At 54.6% G+C, this 12,864-nt stretch overlaps 1 protein-coding gene across 1 annotated transcript in view; it reads left to right on the plus strand.

The window, feature by feature from the left end:
- Positions 1-12,864, plus strand: part of XPC (XPC complex subunit, DNA damage recognition and repair factor) — a 28,869-nt gene that overhangs the window by 14,373 nt on the left and 1,632 nt on the right. Inside the window, exons 7-15 of the mRNA XM_026501437.3 lie at positions 220-340; positions 3,183-3,272; positions 4,110-5,003; positions 6,274-6,434; positions 9,905-9,986; positions 10,798-10,932; positions 11,013-11,182; positions 11,690-11,783; positions 12,333-12,422. Coding sequence (XP_026357222.2) covers positions 220-340; positions 3,183-3,272; positions 4,110-5,003; positions 6,274-6,434; positions 9,905-9,986; positions 10,798-10,932; positions 11,013-11,182; positions 11,690-11,783; positions 12,333-12,422 — 1,837 coding nt within the window. The remainder of the gene's footprint in view (positions 1-219; positions 341-3,182; positions 3,273-4,109; positions 5,004-6,273; positions 6,435-9,904; positions 9,987-10,797; positions 10,933-11,012; positions 11,183-11,689; positions 11,784-12,332; positions 12,423-12,864) is intronic.

Here is a 12,864-nt window from a genome sequence, read left to right on the forward strand (position 1 = left end):
GGGGTGTAGGAAGGCTCCCGGGGGTGTGAAGTCTGCCGGGGTCTTCAGGGGCGAGCCAGGCTCAGTCACACAGACCGGGAAGATGAGAGCAGAGGCAGGCAAGGCTCACGATTCTCTTCCAAGACCCTCCTGTCTGATTTCCTTGGCTGTAAAAGGATAGCAAGCGTTCTCTTCACCCTGACCTGTGACATGGGGAACGCCTGGTGTCTGTCTCTCCAGGTTCATTGGTACATTTACAGTCAATGCAGACCTGTCAACCAACGAGGGCGATGGTCTGCAGACTACATTGGAAAGGAGGTTCGCTATTTACTCGGCGCGGGATGATGAAGAGTTGGTCCACGTAAGTGATTCCTCATGGCAGCACTGTTTTTTAGTATGGTGAGCTAATGGCCATGGCAGTCACGTGCCAGATACCATTCCGGTGTTACACGTGTCCTTCCTTATTCAGTCCTCGTAAAATAAAAAGTGGGTTCTGAAGCTCAGAGAGGCCAAAGAACTTTCTCAGGGTCTTTCCGCTGGTAAGCACTGGAGTCAGGTTGGGGACCAGTATGTGGGTGGAAAGCCTGCACCCTGTCGTTTGGTGTCCTGGAGTAGTAAGTACTTAATTTTTGGTCAGGTGCCCTAGAATTGTTTCCATTAACTATTCAAAAATTATGTTCAGAAGTCCCAAGGAAATGTTTTTTCCAACCTTGTCTGCTAAAATCTGTTAGAAAGCGTTTCCCTACATTCCAGTTTGAGAAGTGACGTTGGCCGCCAGCGGTGCAGTGAGGAGAGTTCGGTCTACCGAAAATAGAAGTAGAAACATGGCTTTATCCCCTGGAAGATTCCTGTTCATTACCTATACTTAGATCTGAGCCCCAGCTTTTCTGTTTGTTTAAGGAAAGACCAGACTTCTTGGATCTTAAAAGCCCAAATGACTGACATCTTTACCTCTCTTCTGATTCGTCTTGAAAAACTCTTTAAGATACCTGACTCAGCCAGTGATAGTGCCCTCATACCACCACCCAGGGAAAAGCATTAATATTTGAGTATTATTCTCCCAAACTCTGTTCCTGTGTTTCCAAAATGTTTTATCCCTTCTAAAAGTCTACCGTGTGCCCATGAAGTAGTTACTCCCCATTCTGCTCCCTCCTCTGTCTCCCTCAAGCACCTGGCAGCCACAGTCTGTGTTCTGTCCCTACAGATTTACATAATCTGGATGTTTTACGTGGAGGAAGGATCATTTGACCTTTTGTGTCTGGCTGCTTTCAACCTAGCCTAGCGTTTTCAAGGTCTGTCCATGTTGTAGCGTGTCAGCACTTTGTTTCTTTTTCTGGCTGAATATCATCCTGTTGTCTGGAGAGACCGCTTTGTGTATTCGTTAGTTGATGGACATTTAGGTTGTTTCCACCTCTTGCTCTCGTAAAGACTATTACCATACACGTGTACGTACTTGAGTACTTGTTTTCCATTCTTTTGGGTATATTCCCAGGGGTGGAGTTGCTGGGTCGTTTTCTGTTTAGCTTTTTGAAGAATTGTCAGACTTTTCCACGGCGGCCACGCCATTTTACATTCCCACCAGCAATGTACAAGGACTCCAGTTTCTCCAGGTCTTCTCCAACACTTGTATTTTCCTTTTTTCTTTTTTATTCGAGCCGTCCTAATAGGCGTGCCGTGGTAGCTCCGTGTGGATTGGGTTTGCATTTCCCTGGTGACTCGGGATGCTTAGCTTCGCTTAGCTTCATGTGCATGTTGGCCATTAGAATGTCTTCCCTAGAGAAAGGTCTGTTCAAATCCTATGCTCGTTTTTTAATTGGGTTCTTTGTCTTTTTGTTGTTCAGTTGTGAGGGTTCTTTCTATATTCTAGATACTAATTCCCTCTCGGAAATAGGCAAGTATTTTTCTCCTGTCTGTAGGTTGTCTTTTCCTTTCCTGGAGAAAGTCTGTTGAGGCACAGAAGTTTTAATTTTGATGAAGTCTGCTTTTTCTGTTTGTCTTTTATTCCTTACACTTCTGGTATCATAGCTAAGAATCCATTGCCACGTCGAAGGTCATGAAATTGTTCCCCCTTATGTTTTCCTCTAAGAGTTTTACAGTTTCGGCTCTTTCATCTGTTTTAAGTTCATGTTTATGTGTGTTGTGAGGTCAGTGTTCGACGCTCCTTTCTGCATGTAGGCGTCCAGTTGTCCCAGGCCCTTTGTCCACGAGACTCTTCTTCCAGCTGTTTGTTGTGTTATCTTCACCACTGGTTGGAGAGACAAGTCTCTCAGTGGGGATTGCATGGCCTCGGCACCCTCGTCCACAAGCGGTTGGCCGTCGGCATGTGGGTTACTTCTAACTGCCTTCAGCCATCGTGACTCCTTCGTCTGCTCCAGCCTTGGTCTTCCCTCGTCCTCCCTATCTTGACACTTTTCGGAGGACTGCTTAGGAATTTTTAGTGTCCCTCGATTTGGGTTTCTTTGATGTTTTCTCACCCCCCCACCCACCAGCTGCTTTTAACTCCCAAAGAAGTCGGCAGAAGTCATTATTGTTTTCGTTGTAACGCAGCGTTTCCCAGAAACCGTGGGCTCCTGTGTGTGGCTCGCTCCGTCGGGCCTTACGGTAACTCACGAGACGCTGCGGGACGGGCTTGCTCAGGCGCTCTCACGGCCGCCGTTTCGGGGGTTCATTCCCCTGGGGAGGCTCCCCTCCCTACAGGTGAACAGAATTTCAGAACTGCAGCCTCCGGTGGAAAGACTCGTGGGGGGAACGGTAGATGGAATAGACTTTGGAGATCTGGTACAGCGGTGTTTTCTACTTCTTCTCGAAGTGATCTTTCATTTCATTGTTTGATTTTAATCGTAAGCACACACACGTTGAGTACGGGAGATAGGTAAGCTGGAAAAAATCGCCTGTAAACACCCAAAACAGGCTCTTTTCTAAATACACATACAAGTTTATATGCTTTTTTTTTTTAAACAAAAATTAACATTACATATTAAAAACCAAACTTCTTTTTTCCTCTACTGTGTCGTGAACGTCTTCCCATTTTTCTACAGAGACAAATCTCTTTGGCATCATTTTTAATAGTGTGCCGCGTTCCAGGCTCCTGTATTCGGTTGTTTCTAATTTTCACTGTTACAAAAAAACTACCACAACAGACGCCATGGAATTAGTTAAATCTCGGATTCTTAGGATGAACGCGTCATTCTTTTTCCCCGCAGATATTTTTACTGATCCTCCGGGCCCTGCAGCTCCCGACCCGACTGGTGCTGTCTCTGCAGCCGCTTCCTCTGAAGTTACCCACAGCGAAGGTGGGGTTCTCCCCAAGGGTAGTTGGCTCCGTGGGGAGGGAGGCATGATCAGACTTACAACAAAAAAATTGGTCATCAGGCTGTTTTTATGGGTTGGCTTTCATGGAGCGTGGGCCTCCCCTGTGTTGGGAAGACCGGACACCAGTGGGCCTTCAGCAGCCCGAGCCTGGTGTGCACAGAGGGGCCCGAGAGAGGTCCTGGCTCCCTGATGGGTTAGTTTCTGCCTCATGACACAGCGCAATGGCCCTGTCCTCCTCCCCGGCCGTGCGGAGTGGTAGCGGGAGAGGGACTCTGCGTTCTGCCGTCATCTGAGCAGGAGGCCCGGCACCAGCCTCGCTGCCGGCACCGTCTGAAACCTAGTGGTCCGGACGTGGATTTCAGTCCATAATCTTAATGCGGCACATTCACCAAGTCCGTCAGTATCTGTTCGCAGGTTGCGTTATGTGCGAGGTGGGTGTTATTGCCCAGGAAACCGAGACTCAGAGGTTTACACATACGTAATACATATTTGAGAAATGTAAATAAATGTATAGATAGTTGACTGAAACCACAGAACAAACGAGAAGCAGAACTGGATTATCTGTTTCCTGTACTCCCTCCCCACCCCCCTGGGCTCTAGAGCGCAAAGACTTACATTGTGGCTTAGCTAAGATGCCCCAGATTTTAGTGAACACATTCTTAACATTCCTAAAGCATTGCCGGCCAGGCCCGACCCTGTCTGAGCTGGGGACATCCTGGGTGTGTTGGTTCCGTGTAGTGACTTAGCCCTGGCAGATTGTAGGATCTCTATCATCCTGAGCACAAAAAGAAAAAACAGTATTTCCTGTTCTGTTTAAGGGAAAGAAAGCTCCCAAGGAGACATCAGCAGAGAGTCCTGGAGGCTCCTTGGAAACTCGCAGCCCAGTTCCAGAAAGCCAAACCAAACCCGAGACCAGCAAAGGAACCAGGCAGGAGGACACGTCTTCTAAGGGCCCTGGAGGTCCAAGTGCCAAAGGGAAGAGGAGCAAGGCAGCCGCGGTCGGGAAGAAGCGGAGAGAGCCCTCCTGCAGCGGGGAGGAAGAGCACAAGGCAGGAGGGCAGCAGGAGGACACCTGGAGACGTCGGCATGGCCGGGAGCGGCAGGTGGCCTCCAAGGTGTCTTACAAAGAAGAGAGTGGGAGTGACAAGGTCAGCAGCGGCTCTGACTTCGAGCTTTCCAGTGGGGAAGCCCATCATTCATCTGATGAGGATTCTGAGCCTGGCCTTTCCAGGCAGAGGAGGGCCCCAGCCCCCCAGAGGACAAAGGCAGGGTCCAAGAATGACTCCAGGACCCAACGTGGAAGGCATTCTAAGCACCCCAGCTTTCCAGCAGCATCCACGAGCTCTTCAAGCAATAAGAGTAAGCGAGGCAAGAAAATCTCCAGTGATGGCGAGGGGGCAGAAAGAGGGAAGGCAGCTGGTGTAGACCAGTGGCTAGAGGTGTTCTGTGAACAGGAGGAAAAGTGGGTGTGTGTGGACTGTGTGCATGGTGTGGTGGGCCAGGCTCTGACCTGTTACAAGTACGCCACCAAGCCCATGACCTACGTGGTGGGCATCGACGGTGATGGCTGGGTCCGGGATGTCACCCAGAGGTACGACCCCGCCTGGATGACTGTGACCCGCAAGTGCCGGGTCGATGCCAAGTGGTGGGCTGAAACCTTGAGACCGTACCAGAGCCCGTTGGTGGAGAGGGAGAAGAAGGAAGACTCAGAGGTAAGGCCGCGGCTGCCGCGGGCTCCAAGGCCCATCTTGTCGCCCCTTGTATATGCCCGGCCCCGTGTGGGGGTATCTTTGTGTGTGATCCCCTGGAATTATCACAGTACTGCAGACCCGGGGTGGCTGTCGCCTTAGGGTTACCAGTTAGGAAGGGAGGATCTGAGATCAGCTGCCTCGGTATTTGAACCCACGTCTGTCTGGCTTCAAAGCCGTTACACAGCATACTTTTAATTATTGCCTCGCTCTAAATTTGGAGCTTTAAAATAGTTTATGCGGCCATATAAATTGCAGAGTGAACGAAGACAAAACTCATGAATGCAGTGGCCGCTTGTCTCCCTGCCCCGCACAAGCCCCGAGTGCACTCACAGAAGCCCACACACAGACACTTCTTGGATCTAGAACATTCCTGGGAAGAAAGGGACCTGGGAGGGTGCCTGGGAGACAGACCGCTACTCGGTGTGCTAGCACCGCCCGCCGACCCGAGCTCCTTGTGCGTGAAGGTCGTGTCGGGGGACCTCGGCGCTTGCCCGGATCTGCCGACGCGGGGGTCCCACTCTGTCGGGACGGGAGAAGCATGGGTTTGTTTAGCGTCCCCGGAGCGGTGCGGCTCCCTCTGCGTTGAGAGGGGGTGTTCCTGGTGCATTTGACCTAGATGCGACAGGGTGAGCGGGAATCGTGTCGATGGTGTCACGACTGACTAATGAAAGCGTGTGCGGTGGACGCCGACCGAGCCCGGCTCCCGCACTCCGCGTGGCCGGTCCGCGCGCGTCTGCTGGGGCTGTGGAAGAGACGCCAGGGAAAGCTCGGGAGACCTTGGTGAACAGGTGAATTCCCGCAGTGGAATTGTCCGCTGAGAAATCGGAATCCTTACAGAAGTGCCGAGAGAACGAGTGTTCATCACAGGGGACTGAGTCAGGCGGCGCGGACGGCCCGTTTGAGGTTCCCGGGAGAGCAGGGTCAAGTAGACCCGCATTGCAGAGTAGGTAGGGCCTCCTTCCCGGAGAGAACCGGTGTCTTCCCTGAGGACGAGGGCCGTCTGCGCACCGAGAACGAATAGGTTAGGTCACTTTGTTCGGAGTTGCCGCAGGCCACAGGATTCACGCTTCTGTAGTTTTTGATTTATCTAAAACCTGCCTAGTACCCGACTACAGACGCTCGTGAAACCTCTGCTCCACGGTCTCCTGAACAGGGTGGTGCAGGGATCACCCGCCTCAGACCTCTCCTCCTCTTCCCAGCCTGCTCAGCGTTGTCTCTCTGGCCTTTGCAGTTCCAGGCAAAGCACCTGGGCCAGCCTTTGCCTACTGTCATTGGCACGTATAAGAACCACCCTCTGTACGCGCTCAAGAGGCACCTCTTGAAGTACGAGGCCATCTACCCCGAGACAGCCGCGATTCTCGGCTATTGTCGTGGAGAAGCCGTCTATTCCAGGTGCGTGAGGCAGTCCGGGGGCCCTGTGGGCTTCCCGCTGGCCTGGGACCAGCAGCTTCCGGGGGAGGGGCTGCTTACGTCAGCCCTTTGTCAAAGGGGATCGCTTTATGGTGTGTGCGCAGGCGCGGGCACATGCAGAAGGATTCTAGCTTGAAGATGAAAGCGGCAAGGGTTAAAAGACCAGCAGGTACAAAAAAGTTATGGGGGAAAAATTTAAAAGTACAGCAAGGTTTATGTGGGACAATAGAAAATACACCCATAATATCTAAGTCACAAGCATACAAAAGGAGGGAATGCAAGATTTGATCATTAAAGGGTGCAGATGTTTTAATGGGGACAGAGCTTCTGTTTGGGAAGATGGAGAAGTTCCAAAGGTGCATGGTGGGAACGGTTACTCAATAGTGTGAATGTACTGAACGCCACGGACCTGCCACAGACCTAGAAATAGTCAAGATGATACATTTTATGTATATTTTGTCCACACTAAAAAAATTGCCAAAGAAGAGGGGAAGGGAGTAAGAGTTAGAAAAAGAATGTAAAATATATACAAAATGAAAAGAAAAATTTTTAAGATGATTTATTTATTTATTGAGAGAGCGCATGTGAGCAGGGTGGGGGCAGAGGTAGAGGAAAAGGGTTTCAAGCAGACTCCCTGCTGAGCGCAGAGCCCCATGTGGGGCTCCGTCTCGCAACCCTGAGATCATGGCCTGAGCCGAAATCAAAAGAGTCGGACACTTAACCGACGGCACCATCCAGGAGCCCCTAAAACGAAAAATTTTAATGTCAATTTAAGGTGAGAGAGAAATAAAAATAGAAGCAAAACTGTCCAAGAAAAAATAGCAAAAGAAAGAAATTAACAGTGGAATACTACTCAGCCATCAAAAAACGAAATCTTGCCATTTGCCATGAGGTGGAGGGAACTGGAGGGTATTATCCTCAGCGAAGTAAGTCAATCAAAGACAGTTATCATATGCTCTCACTGATAATGTGGAATTTAAGAAACAAAACAGGATCATAGGGGAAGAGGAAAAAATAAGACAAAATGAGGGAGACAAACCATGAGACTCTTAATCATAGGCAACAGACTGAGGGCTGCTGGGGGGCGTGGGGGGCAGGGTGGCTGGCTGACGGACATTAAGGAGGGCACGTGATGTAATGAGCACTGGGTGTTATGTGAGACTGATGAATCACTGACCTCCACCTCTGAAACCAATAATACATGATATGTTAATTAAATGAATTAAAATGTGCATCTAAAAAACAAATGATAACTAAAAGAAGTGGCTTTTAAAAATACTGGAATGAAAGACAAAAAATAGAGTAGAGGATGTTCTTAACAAGTGGGAGAAGAAAGAGACAGCAAGGCAACAGGGAAATGACACGAGTAGGTGGCGGAGGGCTCTGAGCGGGGCTCCTTCCCGCATGCGGCCCCGCAGGGACTCCGCCTCCCCCTCTGCTCCGCGTCTGTGGCTGAGCTTTCTGTTCCAGGTCAGGAGGCGTCACGCCTGGTCAGGGCCCCAGCTCCCGGCAGTCAGAGGCCCCCGGGGCCCGGCCGCCCTGGTAGGTAGAGGTCTAGGCACAGGCTTGTCAAGTGCCTGGGGGAGAGCGGGTCGGGGGAAGAAAGTGCAGGCGCGGTGCGCCGGGAGCACCATGTCCGTCCTCAGAAAGCATCAGAGGTGGACAAGTTTCCTGGTGGTGAAATACACAGTTGACCACGTAACCGTGTGTAAGCAGACGGGTCCGTGGTGTTCAGGACAGCGCCTGGGTCGTACAGCCGTCCCCACCAGCCATCTGCAGAACTTCGTCATCTCCCGGAACTGCAGCTCCGTGCCCGGGAAACAGTAGCTCCCCGTTGCCCCCGGCAGCGCCTGCTGCTCCGTCTCGCTGCACTTGACTCCCTGGGGGACCGTATGTCAGTGGGGTCATGCAGCGTTTGTCCTCTTGTGACTGGCCTCCAGGGACGGACACTTGCGTTGCTTCCCCTTTCGGCTGCTGTAAATAACGCTGCTGTGAACGTGGGCGTGCAGGTGCCTCTTTGAGACTCTGCTTTCCTTCCTTTTGGGTGTGTGCCCAGAAGTGGAACTGCATCATGTGGTAATTCCGTGTTTCACTTCTTAAAGAACCAGCCTACCGTCTTCCACAACGGCTGCACTGTTTTACAGTCCTCCCAGCGGCGTGCGAGGAATCCGGTTTCCCCACACGCTCGCCAACACTTACTTTCGGGTTTTTGGATAATAGCTGTCCCGATGGGTGTGAAGTGCTTAGAAGCTGACATTTATCCTAGCAGGGCTGTGTCCACTTCCCCGCTCTTCTCCTGGGAATGTCCCGACAGTGCCCACCTGCTCCCCACCCCCACCTTCTGTGTGAGGACAGGACCGTGACATAATTGCTCCTCGGGGCGGTCAGAGGTGTGCAGCCTGCCGGGGGGAGCGCGGGTGGAGGTCCCAGCCCTGACAGGGATGCTGTGGACAGACAGGTTCTGCTCCAGTGCCCGGAAAGTGTCCGGTCCTCCTGCAGCCTGGCAGGCAGAGAGGGCAGAGCTCATTATCCCTGACCGAGAGGACACCGCCGAGGCTCGGGAAGGGAAGGTGGCTTGTGCAGGGTCACCCCGCTAGGCTGTGGCACGGAGGAGGCACATGCCGCACGTGCACAGGACTGGGCCGAACATCAGCCTCAGACGGGGCGGGAGCTGGAGGGCCTGGTTTCCGCACCGGAAGGGAGCTTAGTGCCCTCGCTCCTTGGAGCCGGTTCTCCGGCCAGAGTGCGGGGCTGCAGACTGAGCAAGAGAGGAGCGAGCCCCGTCAAGCAAGGCTCAGCGAGGAAGGCAGTTGGAACTCATTGGAAGGTGGCCTTGCAAGGCCAGGGTACAGCTCTTAGCTCTGGAAGGAGAGCGAAGCCAGAGGCGGTCTGTGATCACAGGCTGCCGGGAATTACGACTGTTCCATGTGCGTGAATCTTCATTCCGTGGTCACTCATTAGCTTATAGTTCCCGTGTAGTCGTCTTTGGGGTTCACTGCCCCTTCTTTGGACACTCGTCCCTCCCCCTACCTGTGTTTAGCAGCAGACCAGGCCTTGGGCAGCCAGGCTCTGGCTCAGTGGTGGGGAACGCGCTGCACTGCTCTGCCTTTCCCCTCGTCCCCTGCGGGCTGCGAAGGGCCGCCCGCTGTGGGAGGAGGGGTGAAGCGTTGGCATGAAGCCTAAGACAGGCACCGTAACTCCATCTAGGTCAGGATTTGTAAGTGGACACATCCCCCAGGAGCTAGGAAGTCCAGGTTAGCCATATGCCTAACGCGGGTCCCCTGGTTCCCTCTGGAGCCGGGCCTGAGGAGAGAATGGAGGACCCAGCCCTTCCTTCTGGAAGGCCCTTCCTTCTGGCAGGCGGTGTGAGGCGAGCATCTGTGCACACAGCGCTCCTTCAGGCCCTCTGTGAACGGAGTTCGTCCTGTGTCTCCCCCTGTTGGCTCCCGCAGGGATTGCGTGCATACCCTGCACTCGCGCGACACGTGGCTGAAACAGGCGAGAGTGGTGAGGCTGGGAGAAGTGCCCTACAAGGTAAGGGGGGCAGAGGCCCCGGCTCTCAGGGCTGCTGAGTGCGCGCCCGGGAGAGGAATCCAGGGCTGACTTTTCTGGCTTGAGAAAGACTGGAGGAAGAGAAAAGCATTCAAATATATCTTACTCTAATGGGGAATTTGCAAGCTGGATCTCTCAGAGCACGCAAGATGTGACATTTTTTTAAGGGTTGTAAAACAGGCTGCACGTGACCCTTTCCAGAAAAACGTGCCAAGCCCTGCACTAGAAGCGGCCGGTGCGTGCGTCCCACTTCTCCTTACAGCCTTCTCGCTTGTCCTCCCCAGTGAAACTTCTGGCCACTAGACACGGTCGGGGAGTGTGGGAGGGGTCCCAAGCTGTCAGTGCCTTCCAGGGTGTGACACAGCTAGTTCCCGGATTTAAATCCTGGCCCTGTCACTCACCTGGCCATGGGCCTTCAGTGACTTCATCTCTGACTCCCAGTTACCCTGTCCGCCGTCAAAGTAGAGAGCGTGGCATGGCTGGTAAAGCATGGCTCTGGCCCCCGGGACTGTGGCTGTAGGCAAATGGTTTGCAGCTCCCAGGTCGTTCATCGGTGCAGTGGAGACAGTGGTGGGACCGCCTTGCTGGGCGCAGCGCCCGGGCAGGGAGCACTCTAGGTGTTGGCTAGCGGTGGCGGTCCTCGGGGTCGCGGTGGTACTGGGCGCCGTAAAGGGGTAACAAGCACGCCCATCTCGGGTTCGCTGTGGAGGTTAATGAGGCCACGGGTGCCCAGATTCGGTAAGGGCTGCGGAAGCGGTAGTCCTCCCGTAAACTGGCTGTCCCTCCGGCACAGATGGTGAAAGGCTACTCCAACCGGGCCCGGAAAGCCCGCCTTGCCGAGCCCCAGCTGCAGGATCACAACGACCTGGGCCTGTTCGGCGAGTGGCAGACGGAGGAGTACCAGCCGCCCGTGGCTGTGGACGGCAAGGTGAGGGCCGCGCTCCGTGCGGTCAGGGCCGGCCTGTTTCACGCTGCCGCTGGCTGGAGCCGCTCTGCCCCCCCCCGCAGGTGCCCCGGAATGAGTTCGGGAACGTGTACCTCTTCCTGCCCAGCATGATGCCCGTCGGCTGTGTCCAGCTCAACCTGCCCAACCTGCACCGCGTGGCCCGCAAGCTGGACATCGACTGCGTCCAGGCCATCACCGGCTTCGATTTCCATAAAGGCTATTCCCATCCCATGTGCGTGAGGGGCCTTCCGCGGCAGCCGACAGGAGGGCTGGGCTTCCTGGAGAAGGGGCAGGAAGTCGATGTGGGGGTGGAGGCCGTTTTCTGGGTTTGACTCTGGATTTGCCAAGTCAGCCTTAACACGTTACCTTTTGCTTCACGCTTTCGCTCTGGCTGACTCGCCTCCGTCCAGAGGCCGCGGAAGCCATGGAACAGCACGCTCGTGATGCGAGAGGAAAACCGTCTCCTGGGGGTGGGGGCGGGGGACCAAGCAAGGTCAGCATGCTTCCTGGTTAGGTGGCCTCTCTCTCCCCGGTGGGTGCTGGGGAAGACGCGGCGCCAGAGTCCCCAGGTGTGCCTCCCGCACGGCCGGTGTCTGTCAGCAGCTGCGGCCGGGACTGCGGACGGAGGTCCCATGGGGCCCCGAGGGCTTAGGAGCCGCCTGCTGGCCTCCACATGGGGCAGGAGAGGCCAGAGCAGGCGGCCGGCTCACGGAAGGCCATCCGTGTCGCATGCTTACAGAACCGACGGGTACATTGTCTGCGAGGAATACAAAGACGTGCTCCTGGCTGCCTGGGAGAACGAGCAGGCGCTCATTGAGAAGCGGGAGAAGGAGGTGAGCCGTCTGGGCAGGGCGGGCTGGGTGGGGGCCTGCGGTGCGAAGGCAGAATGGCAGGGGAACGCGAGCCCCCAGGTGGGGGAGGTGCCTCACTTGCACTGTGGGTAACAGGAGAGGCCACGGGCCCCAAAGCGCTTTCCAGCTGCCGGACTTTGTGGAGGGCACCCTAGGGAGCCAGCCCCGGATAAACCGGGTCCTGTCTGCCCCTCACCATCCACCATCCCTGTCCACCGTGCACCTGGATCCGGCCCTGGGGGCTGCTGCCCCTGCCGTCCACACCTGCCTCTGCTGAAGGGAACGCCTGTGCTCCAGGCCTCCTCGAAGAGGCTCGACGCTCACGGTGACAGAGACGCTCCTGTTTGCTGCCTTTCACGTGCGTCGCTCTATAAACACACTCCTTTTAAAACAGCCTCGGCATGGTCGGGAAGCTCTGTTGACCAGAAAGGTCTTACTTTGGATCTCTGTAGGTTCGTAGGCTCCATCTGACGCTTTGCCGAGAGTGGCGGTACTTAACATGTTGTGTTCTCCGCTGCCTTTTGCCTGCAGAAAAGAGAGAAGCGGGCCCTGGGGAACTGGAAGCTGCTGGTCAGGGGTCTGCTCATCAGGGAGAGGCTGAAGCTTCGCTATGGGGACAAGGTCGGTGTGGCTTTTTTGGAAAGAAGACAAGCCCAGGTGGGAGAGGGGGACTCAGACTATGGGCCCGGATTCTGCCCATAGAGGCCTTGTGTTTTGACACCACAGGCCTGTGTCTCTAAGGCACCTGTGTCCTTACCTTGTTGGGAACGGTGTCCCTGGAGTCCGCTGCAGCTAGCTCTTCAGGCCCCCAGCCCGCCCCGACATCCCCTTTCCTGCTCCTGTCTGCCATAGCAGGTGCCTGCTGGGGGTCTGACCTCGTGCTAAACCCAGGGAGGGACAGGCTCCCTGCGTGTCTGTGTTTGACGTGCCCCCCGTAGCCTGGCAGCGCTCCCTGTGCCTGTGGCCGGCCTCCAGGCCTAGGCTTGCTCACCGAAGTCACGTTTCATGGCATCTGCCCCAGGCTGGGCCAGCCTATGGGCGCAGGTGCAACGTTGACATGCGG

This window comes from Ursus arctos, unplaced genomic scaffold (assembly GCF_023065955.2).
Source record: "Ursus arctos isolate Adak ecotype North America unplaced genomic scaffold, UrsArc2.0 scaffold_14, whole genome shotgun sequence".
Taxonomy (NCBI): domain Eukaryota; kingdom Metazoa; phylum Chordata; class Mammalia; order Carnivora; family Ursidae; genus Ursus; species Ursus arctos.